The sequence below is a fragment of the Tursiops truncatus genome, chromosome X (genome assembly GCF_011762595.2).
Source record: "Tursiops truncatus isolate mTurTru1 chromosome X, mTurTru1.mat.Y, whole genome shotgun sequence".
NCBI classification, from domain to species: domain Eukaryota; kingdom Metazoa; phylum Chordata; class Mammalia; order Artiodactyla; family Delphinidae; genus Tursiops; species Tursiops truncatus.
The window spans coordinates 66,773,454-66,789,076 of record NC_047055.1 but is presented as its reverse complement, the minus strand read 5'-3'; the positions used below and the strand labels follow the sequence as shown (position 1 = coordinate 66,789,076).

The following is a 15,623-nucleotide window of genomic DNA, read 5'->3' as shown; positions in this document are numbered from 1 at the left end:
TGTTGTTGTTCCCTTCTTCATTTGCTGTCTTCCCTTATAATTTAATGACTACCTTTAGTGTTTCTCTTTTTTGTGTATGTATCTATTATATGGTTTTGGTTTGTAGTTGTCATGAGGTACATATATGACAACCTCTCTCTATATATGTGATTATTTTAAGTTGATGATCTCTTAAGTTCAAGTGCATTCTAACCATCTTACATTTCTACTCCTCCCCATCCCCAGTGTTTATTGTTTTTGGCATCATATTTTACATCTTTTTGTTTTGTGTATCCCATAACTACTTATTGTGGATATAGATGCTTTTTCTGCTTTTGTCTTTTAACCTTCCTACTAGATTTATAAGTGGTTATTCTACTACCTTTACTGCATGTTTGCCTTTACCAGTGAGATTTTTCTTTTCATAATTTTCATATTTCTAGTTGTGGCCTTTTTTGCTTAGAGAAGTGCCTTTAACATTTCTTGTTAAGCTGGTTTAGTGGTGCTGAACTCTTTTTGCTTTTGCTTTGTAAAACTCTTTATCACTTCTTCAAATCTGAATGAGAACTTTGCAGGGTAGAGTAGTTTTGGTTGTAACTTTTTTCCTTTCCTCACTTCCAGTATATTGTGCCAATCCTTTTGGCCTGCAGAGTTTCTGCTGAAAAGTCAGATGATAGCTTTATGGGAGTGCCCTTGTACATAACATGTTGCTTTTCTGTTGCTGCTTTTAAGATTCTCATTTTATTTTAATTTTGCCATTTAGATATAATGTGTCTTGGTGTGCACCTCTTTGTGTTCATCTTGTTTGGGACCCCTCTGTGCTTCCTGAATCTGGATGTCTTTTCCTTTCCCAGGTTAGGGAAGTTTTCAGCTATTATTTCTTCAAATAAGTTCTCTAACCCTTTATCTATATCTCTTCTCTTTCTGTGATCCCTATAATGAGAATGTAGTATGCTGATGTTGTCTCAGAGGTCTCTTATACGATCCTCATTTTTTTAAAGCCCTTTTTTTCTTTTTCTTGTTCAGCTTGGGTGACTTCCACTATGCTGTTTCATCTAGATCTCTGATCCATTCCTCTGTGTCATCTAATCCATTGTTGACTCCTTCTAGTGTTTTTTAATTTCTGTTATTGTATTCTTCAACTGTATTTGACTCTTCTTTACATTTTCTAACCCTTTGTTGAAATTTTCACTGTGTTCATCCTTTCTTCTCTTGAGTTTGTTAAACATCTTTATTATGATTACCTTGAACTCTTTATCATGTAGATTGCTTATCTCCATTTCATTTCATTTAGTTCTTCTTCTGGGGTTTTATCTTGTTCCTTTGTTTGGAATATATTCCTCTGTCACTTCATTTTGCCTAAATTGCTGTTTTTATTTCTATGTATTTGTTAGGTTGGTTATGTTTCCCGATCTTGGAGAAGTGACTTTATGTAGGAGACGTCCTATGGGGCCCAGCAGCATGCTCCCCTCAGGTCACCAGTGCTATATGCTCTAGGGGTGCCCCCATGTGGGCTGCATGTGCCATTCTGTTGTGTCAGGGCTAACTACTGGGGTTGTGTTGGTGGGTAGGTCTTGATCCCAGTCTGGTTGGCTGTGAGGCCATGCCTTGTGCAGTAGCTGTGGGCCCACTGAAGTGTGGGCTAGGCTTCCTACATGGCTGGCTGTGTGGCCCTGACGGGTTTGGAGCTGCTGCCAGCCTGCTGGTAGATGGGGCTGTGTCCCCAGTGCTAACAGGCTGGTAGGAGGATTCCAAAATGGTGCTTGCCAGTGCTGGTATTATCATGATAGAATGAGGTCCCTAATGGCTGCTGCCACTGTCTCCATTCCCCAGGTGAGTAGCAGTTGCCCCCCTGTCTCTCCAGGAGTCTCTCCAAGATCAACAAGTGGGTCTGACCCAGGCTCCTTTCAAACTACTGCCTCTTCCCTGGGACTTGGAACATGTGGGATTTTGCATGTGCCCTTTAAGAGCAGAGTCTGTTTCTTACAGCCTTCCAGCTCTCTCAACCTAACCCCTGATAGTTTTCAATGTCAGATGTTCTGGGAGCCTGTTTTCCCAGTGCAGGATGCCCAGGCTGGGGAGCCTGACATGGGAGTCAGACCCCTTGCTCCTTGGGGACAATCTCTAGGACTGTGATATTCCTCCCATTTGTGGTTGCTGACCTGGGGGTGTGGATTCTGACTATACTGCATCTCTGCCCCTCCTACCCATCTCATTGTGGTTCCTTCTTTATGTCTTTAGTTGTAGGAAATCTTTTCTGCTAGGTTTCACGTCTTTCTCATAGATAGCTACTCTGTAAGTAGTTGTAATTCTGGTGTGTCTATCGGAGTAGATAAGTTCAGGGTCTTCCTACTCCGCTATCTTGGCAACCCCATCAAGCATGTTCTTATGTTTATTTCCACTTCTTTGGTGAAGTGTCCATTGAAAACTTTTGCCCATTACTTTATTGTGTTGGTTTCCTTACCTTTGACATTTTAGAGCACTTTACATTTTCTGGATACAAGTCCTTTATCAGATATGTGTTTTGCAAATATTTTCTCCCAGTCAGTGGCTTGTCTTTTTATTCTCTTAACAATGTTCTTCTCAGAGAATACATTTTTAATTTTGTTGAAGTCCAATTTGTAAATTTTTTCTTTTATGTATATTACTTTTGATGTCATATCTAAGAACTATTTGCCTAACTCAAAGTGATAAAGATTTTCTCCTACATTTTCTTCTAAGATTTTTATAGTTTTACATTTTACATTTAGGTCTATGATCCATTTTGAGTTAAGTTTTGCATATGTTGTGAGGTGTAATAGTATAGGTATGTCCAATTATTCTATCACTATTTGTTGAAGACTATTTTCTCCATTGAATTACCATTGTATCTTTGTGTAAAAATCAGTTGAGAATCTTTATATGGGTCTATTTCTGTATTTTATTTTTTATTCTGTTCCATTGGCTTATGAGTCTGTCCTTTGGCTAATACCACACTGTCTTGACTACAGTAGCATTATAGTATGTCTTAAAATTGGACAGTTTGAGTCCTTCAGTTATGTATTTTTTTCAGAATTGTTTTGGCTATTCTAGTTCCCTTTTCCATTTAAATTTTAGTGTAAGCTTGTCTATCTCTACAAAATATTTGATTAAAATAAAAAATTTTAATGAGGATTGTATTAAAGTTGTCTATCAATTTAGGAAGTATTGACATCTTACTTATACTGAGTCTTCTGACCCATAAGCATAGTATATATCTCGTTTATTTAGGTCTTCCATGGTTTTTTTCATCAGTGTTTTACAAGTTTCAGCATACAGATATTGTGTATGATTTGTTACATTTATATCTAGTTAGTTAATTTTTTGAAGTTACTGTAAATTGTATTGTGTTTTTGATTTTGGTTTCCCAGTTGTGCATTGCTAGTGTACAGAAACATAATAGATGTTTGTGCATTGATCTTGTATGCTGTGAACTTGATAAACTCACTCATTAGTTCTAGGAGCTTTTGTAGATTCTTTGGATGATCTATGTGGACAATCATGACATCTGCAAATAGAGATAATTTTACTTCTTCTTTTACAATTAGAGTTACTTTAATCTCCTTTTTTAGCCCTATTTCATGTGTTAGGACTTTCATTATGATATGGGATAGGAGTGATATGAGAGACTATATGAAGTTGTGGTTAATAAAGGAAAAAACTACTGGTAAATAGTGAAGACTTAACAGGCCAGGTAAGGTTGGAGGCCACAAATGTGTAGTCTCAGTTGTGTTATTTCTAATCGCTGCAAACAGTATTTATAATCAGTTGTGTTATTTTTGTAGTGGTTCTCAGCAGGCTGAGTACAGAAATGGAGAAGGCAGACAGCTGGATTGAATCTGGAATTTGGATTTTTGCTGGCTAAAGCAATGGAGTTAGGGAGAAAAAATATTGGCAAGAGAGAGGTTGAAGTATTAAGGCTTGATAGTGAAGGAAGTAACCCATGTAAAAAATTTGCTTTTACTTATATTTTTGGTATAATTCCTTTCAGTGTTTTTCTACACATGTAGATACATTTTAATACTTAAAAGTTTTTAATTAAATTAAAAATGTAATTTTATAATGTTTTCAAGGTCCATCCCATGTTGTAGCATGTATTCTTTTGGTTGCCAAATGACATTCCATTGTATGGATATGCCACATTTTATTTATCTACTCATCAGTAGATGGATATTAGTGATGTTTCCACTTTTTGGCTATTATGAATAATGCTTCTGTGAACATTTATGCAGTAGTTTTTGTTTGGACATATGTTTTCATTTCTCTTGGTTATACCAAGGAGTGGAATTGCTGGGGCATATGGTAATTTTATGTTTAACATATTGAAGGACTTCCAAACTGTTTCCAAAGTGATTGAACCATTCTACACTGCCACCAGAAATGTATGAGGATTCCGATTTCTTTACGTCCTCACTAACACTTGTTATCTGTCTTCTGGATTATAGCCATCCTAGTGGAAATTAAATGGTATCTCGTGGTTTTGATTTGTATTCCCTAATAGCTAATGATGTTAAGCATTTTTCATGTGCTTTTTTTTTTTTTTTTTTTTTTGCGGTACGCGGGCCTCTCACTTTTGTGGCCTCTCCCATTGTGGAGCACAGGCTCTGGACGCGCAGGCTTAGCGGCCATGGCTCACGGGCCCAGCCGCTCCGCAGCATGTGGGATCTTCCCGGACCGGTACACGAACCCATGTCCCCTGCATTGGCAGGCGGACTCTCAACCACTGCGCCACCAGGGAAGCCCCTTCATGTGCTTACTGATCATTTGTATATGGAGAAATGTCTATTCCAATCCTTTGCTCATTAAAAAAGTTGTATTATCTTTTCATTTATAGAATTGTAAGAGTTCTTTATATATTCTGCATACAAGCCTCCTAACAAATATTTGATTTACAAATGTTTTCTCTCAAAAGATCACATATCGTATGCTTCAGTGGAATCATGGATTATATTCAATGTCCAGAATAGGCAAATCTATAGAGACAGAAAATAGATTAGTGGTTTCCTAGGGGTGGGAGTGGACGAATGGGGAGTGACTGTTAATGAGTATGGGGATTCTTTTGGGGGCAATAAAAATGTTCTAAAATTGATTGTGGTGATCGTTGTATGACTCTGTGAATATCCTAAAAACAACTGAATTGTATACTGTAAGTGATCAAATTACATGGTATATGAATTATATCTTAATAAAATTTTAGAATTAAATGCAATCATATAGCTTTTCCACATAATCTTATCAATTATTCTTCAAAATAATTACTTTTAACAGTACATAATAGTTCATCATAATGATTTAATATTTCACTATTCCTCTATTGTTAGATATTTAGTTTTATTTCCAATTTTCTGATATTATAATAAATTAATGATGAATAGTCATACAGTTCTCTGATTATTTCATTAAAATACATTCCTAAAATGGAGTTATCAGATAAAATTGCATGGGCCATTTAAGGTTTTGATATATGTTATATATTTTGCCCGCAAAAAATTATCTAAGATTTTAACCTTATATCAGCAGCATATAAAAGCACGTGTTTCAACGTGTTCTTGCCAACATTGTAAAAAGTGGCTGCTTTAGTGGACAAAAATTGATATTTAGCATTATTTTAATTTGCATTTCTTACTAGTGAAGTTGAATAAGTTTAAAAACATTTCAGAAGAGAACAAAAATGTAAAAAATATCTAATAATTTAGACAAACATACTTCTTTTTATCTTTTTTAAACATCTTTACTGGAATATAATTGCTTTACACTGTTGTGTTAGTTTCTGCTGTATAAAAAAGTGAATCAGCTATACGTATACTTATATCCCCATATCCCCTCCATTTTGTGTCTCCCGCCCATCCTCCCTATCCCACCTCTCTAGGTGGTCACAAAACACCGAGCTGATCTCCCCGAATGATGCATCTGCTTCCCACTAGCTATCTATTTTACATTTGGTAGTGTATATATGTCCAGGCCACTCTCTCACTTCATCCCAGCTTACCCCTCCCCCTCCCCATGCCCTTAAGTCCATTCTCTACATCTGCACCTTTATTCCTGTCCTGCTGCTAGGTTCTTCAGGACCATTTTTTTTTAAGATTCCATATATATGTGTTAGCATATGGTATTTGTTTTTCTCCTTCTGACTTACTTCACTCTGCATGACAGATTCTAGGTCCATCCACCTCAGTACAAATAACTCAATTTCGTTTCTTTCTATGGCTGAGTAATATTCCACTGTATATATGTGCCACATCTTCTTTATCCATTCATCCAACGATGGACACTTAGGTTGCTTCCATGTCCTGGTTATGGTAAATAGTGCTGCAATGAACATTGTGGTACATGACTCTTTTTGAATTATGGTTTTCTCAGGGTATATGCCCAGTAATGGGATTGCTAGGTCATATGGTAGTTGTATTTTTAGTTTTTTAAGGAACCTCTATACTGTTCTCCACAGTGGCTGTATCAACTTACATTCCCACCAACAGTATAGGAGAGTTCCCTTTTCTCCACACCCTCTCTAGCATTTATTGTTTGTAGATTTTTTGATGATGGCCATTCTTACTGGTGTGAGGTAATACCTCGTTGTAGTTTTGATTTGCATTTCTCTAATGATTATTGATGTTGAGCATCCTTTCATGTGTTTGTTGGCAATCTGTATATCTTCTTTGGTGAAATGTCTATTTAGGTCTTCTGCCTATTTTTGGATTAGGTTGTTTGTTTTTTTTGATATTGAGCTGCATGAGCTGCTTGTATATTTTGGAGATTAATCCTTTGTCAGTTGTTTCGTGTGCAAATATTTTCTCCCATTCTGAGGCTTGCCTTTTCATCTTGTTTATGGTTTCCTTTGCTGTGCAAAAGCTTTTAAGTTTCATTAGGTCCCATTTGTTTATTTTTGTTTTTATTTCCATTTCTCTAGAAGGTGGGTCAAAAAGGATCTTGCTGTGATGTATGTCATAGAGTGTTCTGCCTATGTTTTCCTCTAAGAGTTTTATAGTGTCTGGCCTTCCGTTTAGGTCTTTAATCCATTTTGAGTTTATTTTTGTGTATGGTGTTAGGGAGATTTCTAATTTCATTCTTTTACATGTAGATTTCCAGTTTTCCCAGCTCCACTTATTGAAGAGGCTGTCTTTTCTACATTGTATATTCTTGCCTCCTTTATCAAAAATAAGGTGACCATACATGCATGGGTTTATCTCTTGGCTTTCTATCCTGTTCCATGGATCTATATTTCTGTTTTTGTGCCAGTAGCATACTGTCTTGATTATTGTAGTTTTGTAGTATAGTCTGAAGTCAGGGACCCTGATTCCTCCAGCTCTGTTTTTCTTCCTCAAGATTGCTTTGGCCTTTTGGGGTCTTTTGTGTTTCCATAAAAATTGTGAAATTGTTTGTTCTCGTTCTGTGAAAAATGCCATTGGTAGTTTGATAGGGATTGCACGGAATCTGTATATTGCTTTGGGTAGTAGAGTCATTTTCACAATGTTGATTCTGCCAATCCAAGAACATGGTATAAATCTCCATCTGTTTGTATCACCTTTAATTTCTTCCATCAGTGTCTTATAGTTTTCTGCATGCAGGTCTTTTGTCTCCTTAGGTAGGTTTATTCCTAGGTATTTTATTCTTTTTGTTGCAATGATCCCCTTTTATGGTTGTTAGCATTTGCCTTATGTATTGAGGTGCTCCTATGCTGGGTGCATAAATATTTATAATTGTTATATCTTCTTCTTGGATAGATTCCTTTATCATTATGTAGTGTCCTTCTTTGTCTCTTGTAATAGTCTTTATTTTAAAGTCTATTTTGTCTGATGTGAGAATTGCTACCCCAGCTTTCTTTTTTTTTTTTTGTGGTACACGGGCCTCTCACTCTTGTGGCCTCTCCCGTTTCAGAGCACAGGCTCCGGACGCGCAGGCTCAGTGGCCATGGTTCACGGGCCTAGCCGCTCTGTGGCATGTGGGATCTTCCTGAACCGGGGCATAAACCCGTGTCCCCTGCATCGGCAGGCAGACTCTCAACCACTGCGCCACCATGGAAGCTCTACCCCAGCTTTCTTTTGATTTGCATTTGCATGGAATATCTGTTTACAGCCCCTCAGTCTGTACGTGTCCCTAGGTCTGAAGTGGGTCTCTTCAGACCTAGAGACCCATACAGCATATATTTGGGTCTTGTTTTTGTATCCATTTAGCCAGGCTATAGACATACATAACTTATTCAACCATTCTCATGTTGATAGACATTCAAGTTGTTTTCTGTTTGGGGCTTTTACAAACATTACTGTAGTAATTATGTACATTAAAAAATTATTCATATTGTTAAACATTGAAATGATTGCCCCATTCTTCCCTCCTGTGTTCCCAAATACTTTTCTATTATTATTAGAACATGACCCTGTTATTCCCACAAAATTAATCGGCTAATTTATTTGAACAGAGTGCCCTGGGAAAAGCACTGCTTAAAGGCAATTTTGCTTACCTAGGAAATCATATCAAAAATATATTTTATGCTGGGTCACATGATAGTTCTATTTTTAGTTTTTTAAGGAACCTCGATACTGTTCTCCACAGGAGTCGTATCAATTTTCATTCCCACCAACAGTGCAAGAGGGTTCCCTTTTCTCCACACCCTCTGAAGCATTTGTTGTTTGTAGATTTTCTGATGATGCCCATTCTAACTGGTGGGAGGTGATACCTCATTGTAGTTTTGATTTGCATTTCTCTAATGATTAGTGATGTTGAGCATCCTTTCATGTGTTTGTTGGCAATCTGTGTATCTTCTTTGGAGAAATGTCTATTTAGGTCTTCTGCCCATTTTTGGATTGGGCATATACCCTGAGAAAACCATAATTCAAAAAGAGTCACGTACCACAATGTTCATTGCAGCTCTATTTACAATAGCCAGGACATGGAAGCAACCTAAGTGTCCATCAACAGGTGAATGGATGAAGTAGATGTGGCACATATATACAATGGAGTATTACTCAGCCATTAAAAGAAACGAAATTGAGTTATTTGTAGTGAGGTGGATGGACCTAGAGTCTGTCATACAGAGTGCAGTAAGTCAGAAAGAGAAAGACAAATACCGTATGCTAACACATATATATGGAATCTAAAAAAAAAAAAAAAGGTTCTGAAGAACCTAGCAGCAGGACAGGAATAAAGACACAGACGTAGAGAATGGACTTGAGGACACGGGGAGGGGGAAGGGTAAGCTGGGACGAAGTGAGAGAGTGGCATGGACATATATACACTACCAAATGTAAAATAGATAGGTAGTGGGAAGCAGCCCCATAACAGAGGGAGATCAGCTCGGTGCTTTGTAACCACCTAGATGGGTGGGATATGGTGGGTGGGAGGGAGATGCCAGAGGGAGGGGATATGGGGATATATGTGTACATATAGCTGATTCACTTTGTTATACAGCAGAAACTAACACAACAATGTAAAGCAATTATTCTCCAATAAAGATGTTAAATAAAATGAAATCTTATATATATATATATATATATATATATATATATATTTTATGGCTTAATATTTACCCAAGATATTCTGAAAAAAAGGGTTACATGGTCATATAAGTTTGGAAAAAACTTATTCCACTTTAGGGGATTCACAAAATTCCTTAGCATATTTTAAGTGTTGAGAAGTACTGCACTAAAGACAAAGTTCCATGATCTGCACACAAGAAAATTAGTTCAGTCAAATAAGTTCAGAGGGCTACTATACCCCCCTCTTGGAGAGTCACAAAACTTATTTGCATAATTCCTATGCTAAAGATAACTCTCTAATTTTGATACAGGGTTTCCTAAATTTATTTCACCAGGTAACTTTTTCCCCTTTAACTTCTGTTGGCATGTCAAAGAATACCCATAGTAAAATGCTAAAATAAGAAAATGAGAGAGATAAGCACCATGGATATCTGAAGTCTAGGTTCTAGTACCATACAAGTGTCACACATTTTATCAGGGCTTTGGATAAGAAGACAGATTTAATTCTTCCCTCTTTTTTTTTTTTTTTTTTTGCGGTACGCGGGCCTCTCACTGTTGTGGCCTCTCCCGTTGCAGAGCACAGGCTCTGGACGCGCAGGCTCAGCGGCCATGGCTCACGGGCCCAGCCGCTCCATGCATGTGGGATCTTCCCGGACTGGGGCACGAACCCGTGTCCCGTGCATCGGTAGGCAGACTCTCAACCACTGAACTACCAGGGAAGCCCAATTCTTCCCTGTTTTAAACCTTTGATTATAAGTGAAGGTGTAGTAAATATCCCAAGTCAGGTTTTTAAATGTAGTGCCATATTGGAAAGGGCATGATCTGAGGTCAGACAGATCTGTGTTGCAATCTTAGGTTATCCACTTACTAGCTAGATAGGTGGTTTAACTTCTCTGGACTTCAGTTTTCTCATAAGTAAAATGGGAATAGTAACATTCACCTGACAGAGTTGATGTGAGGATTAAATGAGATAACATATGTAAAGTACATAGCAAAGTGACTGTCATATAGAAGGTTTTATATAGTACCTATACTGGTGCACAGCAGGGTTCTGTAAGGTAAAGAAGTGAAGACCTGAGAGCCCATAGATTGATAGGCTTCTGAATAATTGCCAGCTTTTTCATGGGAATAGAATTGGAAGGCTTATCAGATCAGAGCTTCAAGCTCCATGGTATTTTTATTACTAAAGTTTTCCTTTTAATACTGAATTACATTGGGTTTATTTACCTGTCAATGTTTCAAAGAGAAGGCTTTTTAGCTTTTCACCAGGCCAAAGAGAATCCCATGTGTAAGGCTGCCTGCCACTGATGGACAAATTAGTAGCATTTCGGGAGAGTTGGAGTGTAGGGATGGTGCTTTTTGCCTGTGAGTGGGTAAGAGTAGGTTATTAACTGACATAATGGAGTCAGGCAAAAAGAACCTATTTGTAATCTTTTTCATTTCAGAGACCTGAAATTCACTAGGACAAGGTTTATAATTCATAGTATGAAAGTAAATAACCGAAATGAGATGTATGGCTGTTCTGGATACCCTGGGGTCTTTTAGCCAAAGTGAATAGTGTGAGTTTACAGGGAGTAAGGGAGTCTTTTTCAGTACAATACACAGGGAAATTATGTATAGAACTTCTGCTTACGTGAATAATACAAGAGGGAAGAATTCAACATCTTGTTTGCCAGGGTGATAACTTACTCCTTTTCCAGTTCTGCTCCCCAAGACTGCCTCTTAGCAGTCCAGGTGGTACTCTATGTGTCTCCCTCAGAATACTGACCTGTTTGAGAGATGCAGGAAATGTGAAAACTGCTACGTTTCCGTTTCCACAGCAAGAGATGATGATCCTTCTGGATAATCTGTAAGGTTGAAAAGTGAAATAAACAAATGTCCCTTTCTCTTGTATGGGTGGGTATCCGTTTATTGGCATGTTTGTTTCTCGGTCAATCCCTGGAGGCAGTGGACATCCACAAATATCTAAAGACTGATGTGCTATATAATGAAGCATTTGTAACCAGTCCAAGCATTCACATTTCAAGAGCTGTCAGCCTGCTGTACTATGAATTAAGATTATTTTATTTGTCAGCATTATCTGATCTATAATAGTGGCTGGTATTTGACTTAAATAGCTGTGATCACAGCTCAACTTCATTTGTTTTTAATAGAATGTTTTGGGTCTTGCTACTCACAAAATTACCCTGTCTTGTTATTCCACTGGACATAATTGAGATAGCTGTTATAGTACTTTAGGTGTTGGTGTGTTTCTAAAAAGGAATGAAGTATCCAGAAAATAAGAGGCTTTGGAATCAACAAGCAACATCATTTACGGTACAAATGTTCTTGTTTTCAACACCCAGCCTTTTGAGGAGCAAAGTACACTCTGAATCAGCTTGCTTAATGTACAGATAATCACTTTCTTTATATTCCTTGCATAATAATATACTTGGCACTTTGAGATAAAAAAAAGTTGACAGTGGTTGTCCCTTATAGTTTCTGCTTAGTACATTCTCCTTTATGAAATTGATGTGCTGTTCGGAGTGCTCCCATAAGTGTGAGGTCTGGATGCTAGAAGATAGAGGCCAGCCAGGGTGGGTTACCCTTGCCACAGCAGGCTGGCAACTTCTCATGCCACTGAGTTAACCAGGCACACTCCAGAGACAAGTTTGCTTTCTCCCAGGAAGAGTGGAAAAGTAAAAAGTGGCTCTTAGAATGTCTGTCTTTGGAATCATAGTGGGCACAACATTCTGTCTTCTTTGGAATCCTGGGCCCAGGGTATTCTTGCCCTTAAGTCTGAACAAAAAGCAGTTGTATTGGCCCAGCTCTTCAGTGAAGGATATACAGAGAATTACTTATGTTTGTCAAACACCTCAAAAGAGAAAAAGAGGGAGCAAGTGCTTGAGCATACATCTCATCTTACCTATACATTTCTATCAAGAAAGCAATTGATAAGTGTAAAAGACAATTCTGGAACTTCAACGCACTATTTGCCTTGTTGTTTCCTCCTGACGGTTGGCTGTTTCAGAACTTTGTAGGTATGGTTTGGTAGTGCACCTTTTCAGAAATTGGCTTTTAGTATTCTGCTGAATGGGTTTCTTTTACTCTTTACCATTGCAATCCACACTTCTATTTGGCACAGAACAATTCCCCCTAGCAATTATTTAAATTAAAATCAGTCTTGCAGACATTGAAACTTGAGCTGAAAAACTCGATTATCAACTTCCTTCATAGTTTCACTCCCAGAGGAGATTAAGCTAAGACGGCAAAGGTAGAGTCATCGCCAGGTGAGGACTAAATTGAAAGAATGCAGATGCTTAAAAAAATCAGGCTCTGCATAACAGAAGACAAATGCAGAACTTAGGAAAACAATTTACTTTCTCCTTCTACCATCTGCACCTACACTGCTTTCACCACCCCCACCTGTTCTTATTGCCTATGTTGTAGTGATTTTTACCATTATTCAATAAATGTTTACTTGAACCAAGAATGATGTCATTTTAGTCTTAGTGTATGGGCTCAGCTCTGTTTCTCTTCCTGTCTCATTCTCCTAGCTCTCCTCCCTTCCTTTAAAATCCTATATACCTACATAAACCTTTGATACTATGAGAAGTGACCATAACAGTATATGTACACTTCTTTGTAGCCATTGGTTCTCAGAGATTGGAAAGAATAGGGAAATGGACATAATGTGGAATCTTGAAGAACTTAGGTTGAGTTATGACTGCTTTATTGCCTTACATAAGTGACTTTACCTCCCCAGCTTCAACTTTTTCACCTGTAAAATAGGGCAATACTCTCTCATTCACAGTATTTTTGTAATGCTCTTCCCTGAATTATGAGTGTCTTTAGGTTTTATCTTTTACCCTCTGACTTTCTCTTTTCCATTCATTTCCTTGTCCACATGAATGCATGTCAACATTGCTTAGGTGATGCCAAATTTTATATTTTATCTCCTTTTCCTAGCTTTATTCTCTCTCTTGATTATCTCCTACACCATTCATGGGTTTAAACACCATCTCTATATGAATGACTCCCAGATCTCTCTAGTCACTGGGACTGTTTCCAGTTATTTAAAATGTCTCCTGGCTTTAATCCTTCTCCATTTCTAGTGTCACACCCCTCTGGAAGCCACTGTGACACATGCTCAACTACTTATTGCTTTTTCTGGTTCCTGTCTCTGCACATTTCAATATATCCTGCATGCTATTACCTAACTTTTCTAAAATTTATCTTTCATTATATTAACATCCCTCAAGATCATAAAATTAATATCTATTCCCTCCTGTAGTAAAACTACAAAACCCTCTACCATGTGGCCATCTTACTTCTCTAATATTACTGCTCACAACCCACAATGCCCACCCAGTACATAGGAATGGATGGCCTTCTTAGTGTTCTTACCACATTCAAGTCACACTTCTTACATAGAATGCCATTTCTTTCTTCCTAGCATCTACCCAGATGTTACCCATCCTAATAACATCTAGCTGAAGTCCTATTTCTTCCTCAAAACTTTCACCACTATAGCCCATACACTTATCTTCTTTATTGATATACTGATATTGATATCGATATTGTTTAAGCATCACTGACAATCACACACTTACCATGTGTACCACACAGTACTTAGCACAGGGCTAAGCTTACCTAGGTATGTAATTGCTAACATCACTTTTATAGCAATGAGCACATTAAATCTTGTGTTAGACTTGTGTGCTTTTCCTATCCTTCCGTACAACTGCAAATTCCTTGAGGGCAGAGGCCATGTTTTATTTATCTTTATATCCCTCCACAATGCCTTGTCTGAGGCATACCTTCAGGAAATACTTTCTGAATTGAACTGATTGATTGCAGACCTGGAATATTTCAGGGACATGAACCAATTTAGGGCTCAGGGTTGGACAATGCAGGTAAAGCAGTAAAATGAATATCCATGATATTACTGCATAAGTTAAGTTTTCCAGGAGCTGAGGGCATGGCCATTCCCTTCTTATCTAGAAACAGGAGGAACAAGTCTCTTGAAAAATGCCTAGGTGCTCAAAAGAGTAGCCCCTCCCTAACTCAGTATATTATGTTTTATGCTTTCAGTGTTGAGACCTAGGATTCTTATTCTTGAGTAAAGGCAAATGACAAGTGTGAGAATAGGTTGTTTATAGCTTGGTGGTCAAAATGCTAGGTGGAGGTTATAAGAGGGAGCAACTGGTGTACCTAGAGAGGATAGTTGAAGAAAGAAATTTGGTTCCAGGATACGGAGAGTATATTAATAAATATAAGCTTACAGTGGATGCTAAAATATATCAATATCTTCCAAAAAAGGAAAAGAGCCATTTGGTGAAAGATATAAAGTTGTGATTATTCAGCTTGATTCCTGACTCCTCATTATCAAATGTGATCATAGAACATCACACCTTAAAGCTGAAGATAGCTTAGAGATCATGGAATTGAAACTGAGCTCCAGAGAAGAGAAGGGACTTTCCAAAAGTCATACATTGAGCCCAGTGGCAGAGCTGGGAAATGATCCCCATGCCAGAGTATTATCCATGTTTTTCCATCATTCTATTTCTGATGAAAGAGGCACAGGAACTGAGAAGTTTTCTTTTAAATGGACCTTAAAAAAGTCTACAAATTGAAAAGTAAGTAGGATCAAAGGAGAGACACTGGGTGGTACAGTGGTTAAGGGTTTGGATTTTGGAGCCAGATTCTGTCACTGACCGGCTGTGTGACTTTGGGATTCTCTGTGCTTCAGTTTACTCATCTGTAAAATGGGGGTAATTTAATATTTACAACTTACAAAGTGATTATGACTCTTAAATGTGACAGTGCCTGTAAATCACCTGGCATATAATAGTCATTCAACAAATGTTAGTTGTACCCTTGGATTCAAACAATCATCTATACGTAACTTTACTTTGCTAGGGATGCAGAAAACATGAAATGAAGGTTATGAAGTCTTTAACTTCAAGGAGTTCCTATCCAGTCCCTTACCATTCAAACTCTTTTATGGAGCCAGGTTACTTTCTTCATCACTTAGCTTGAGGTCTCCTGATTATTTTTGACTTTCCTTGTACCTTCTGCCTCTTCATTCCTTGCCACCAATCCATATGCTATCTAATCTTTAACATTCAAATTCTACCCTCTCTGTAAAGCCTTTCCTGATGAGCCCAGCCT

General features: G+C 37.8%; 1 protein-coding gene across 2 annotated transcripts in view; it reads right to left on the bottom strand.

The window, feature by feature from the left end:
* The window catches only part of ZDHHC15 (zDHHC palmitoyltransferase 15), a 146,925-nt gene that overhangs the window by 25,486 nt on the left and 105,816 nt on the right, over window positions 1-15,623 (bottom strand). For both annotated transcript variants that reach the window (XM_073799443.1, XM_033849454.2), the window contains one exon: window positions 11,239-11,317. In XM_073799443.1, coding sequence (XP_073655544.1) covers window positions 11,239-11,317 — 79 coding nt within the window. The remainder of the gene's footprint in view (window positions 1-11,238; window positions 11,318-15,623) is intronic.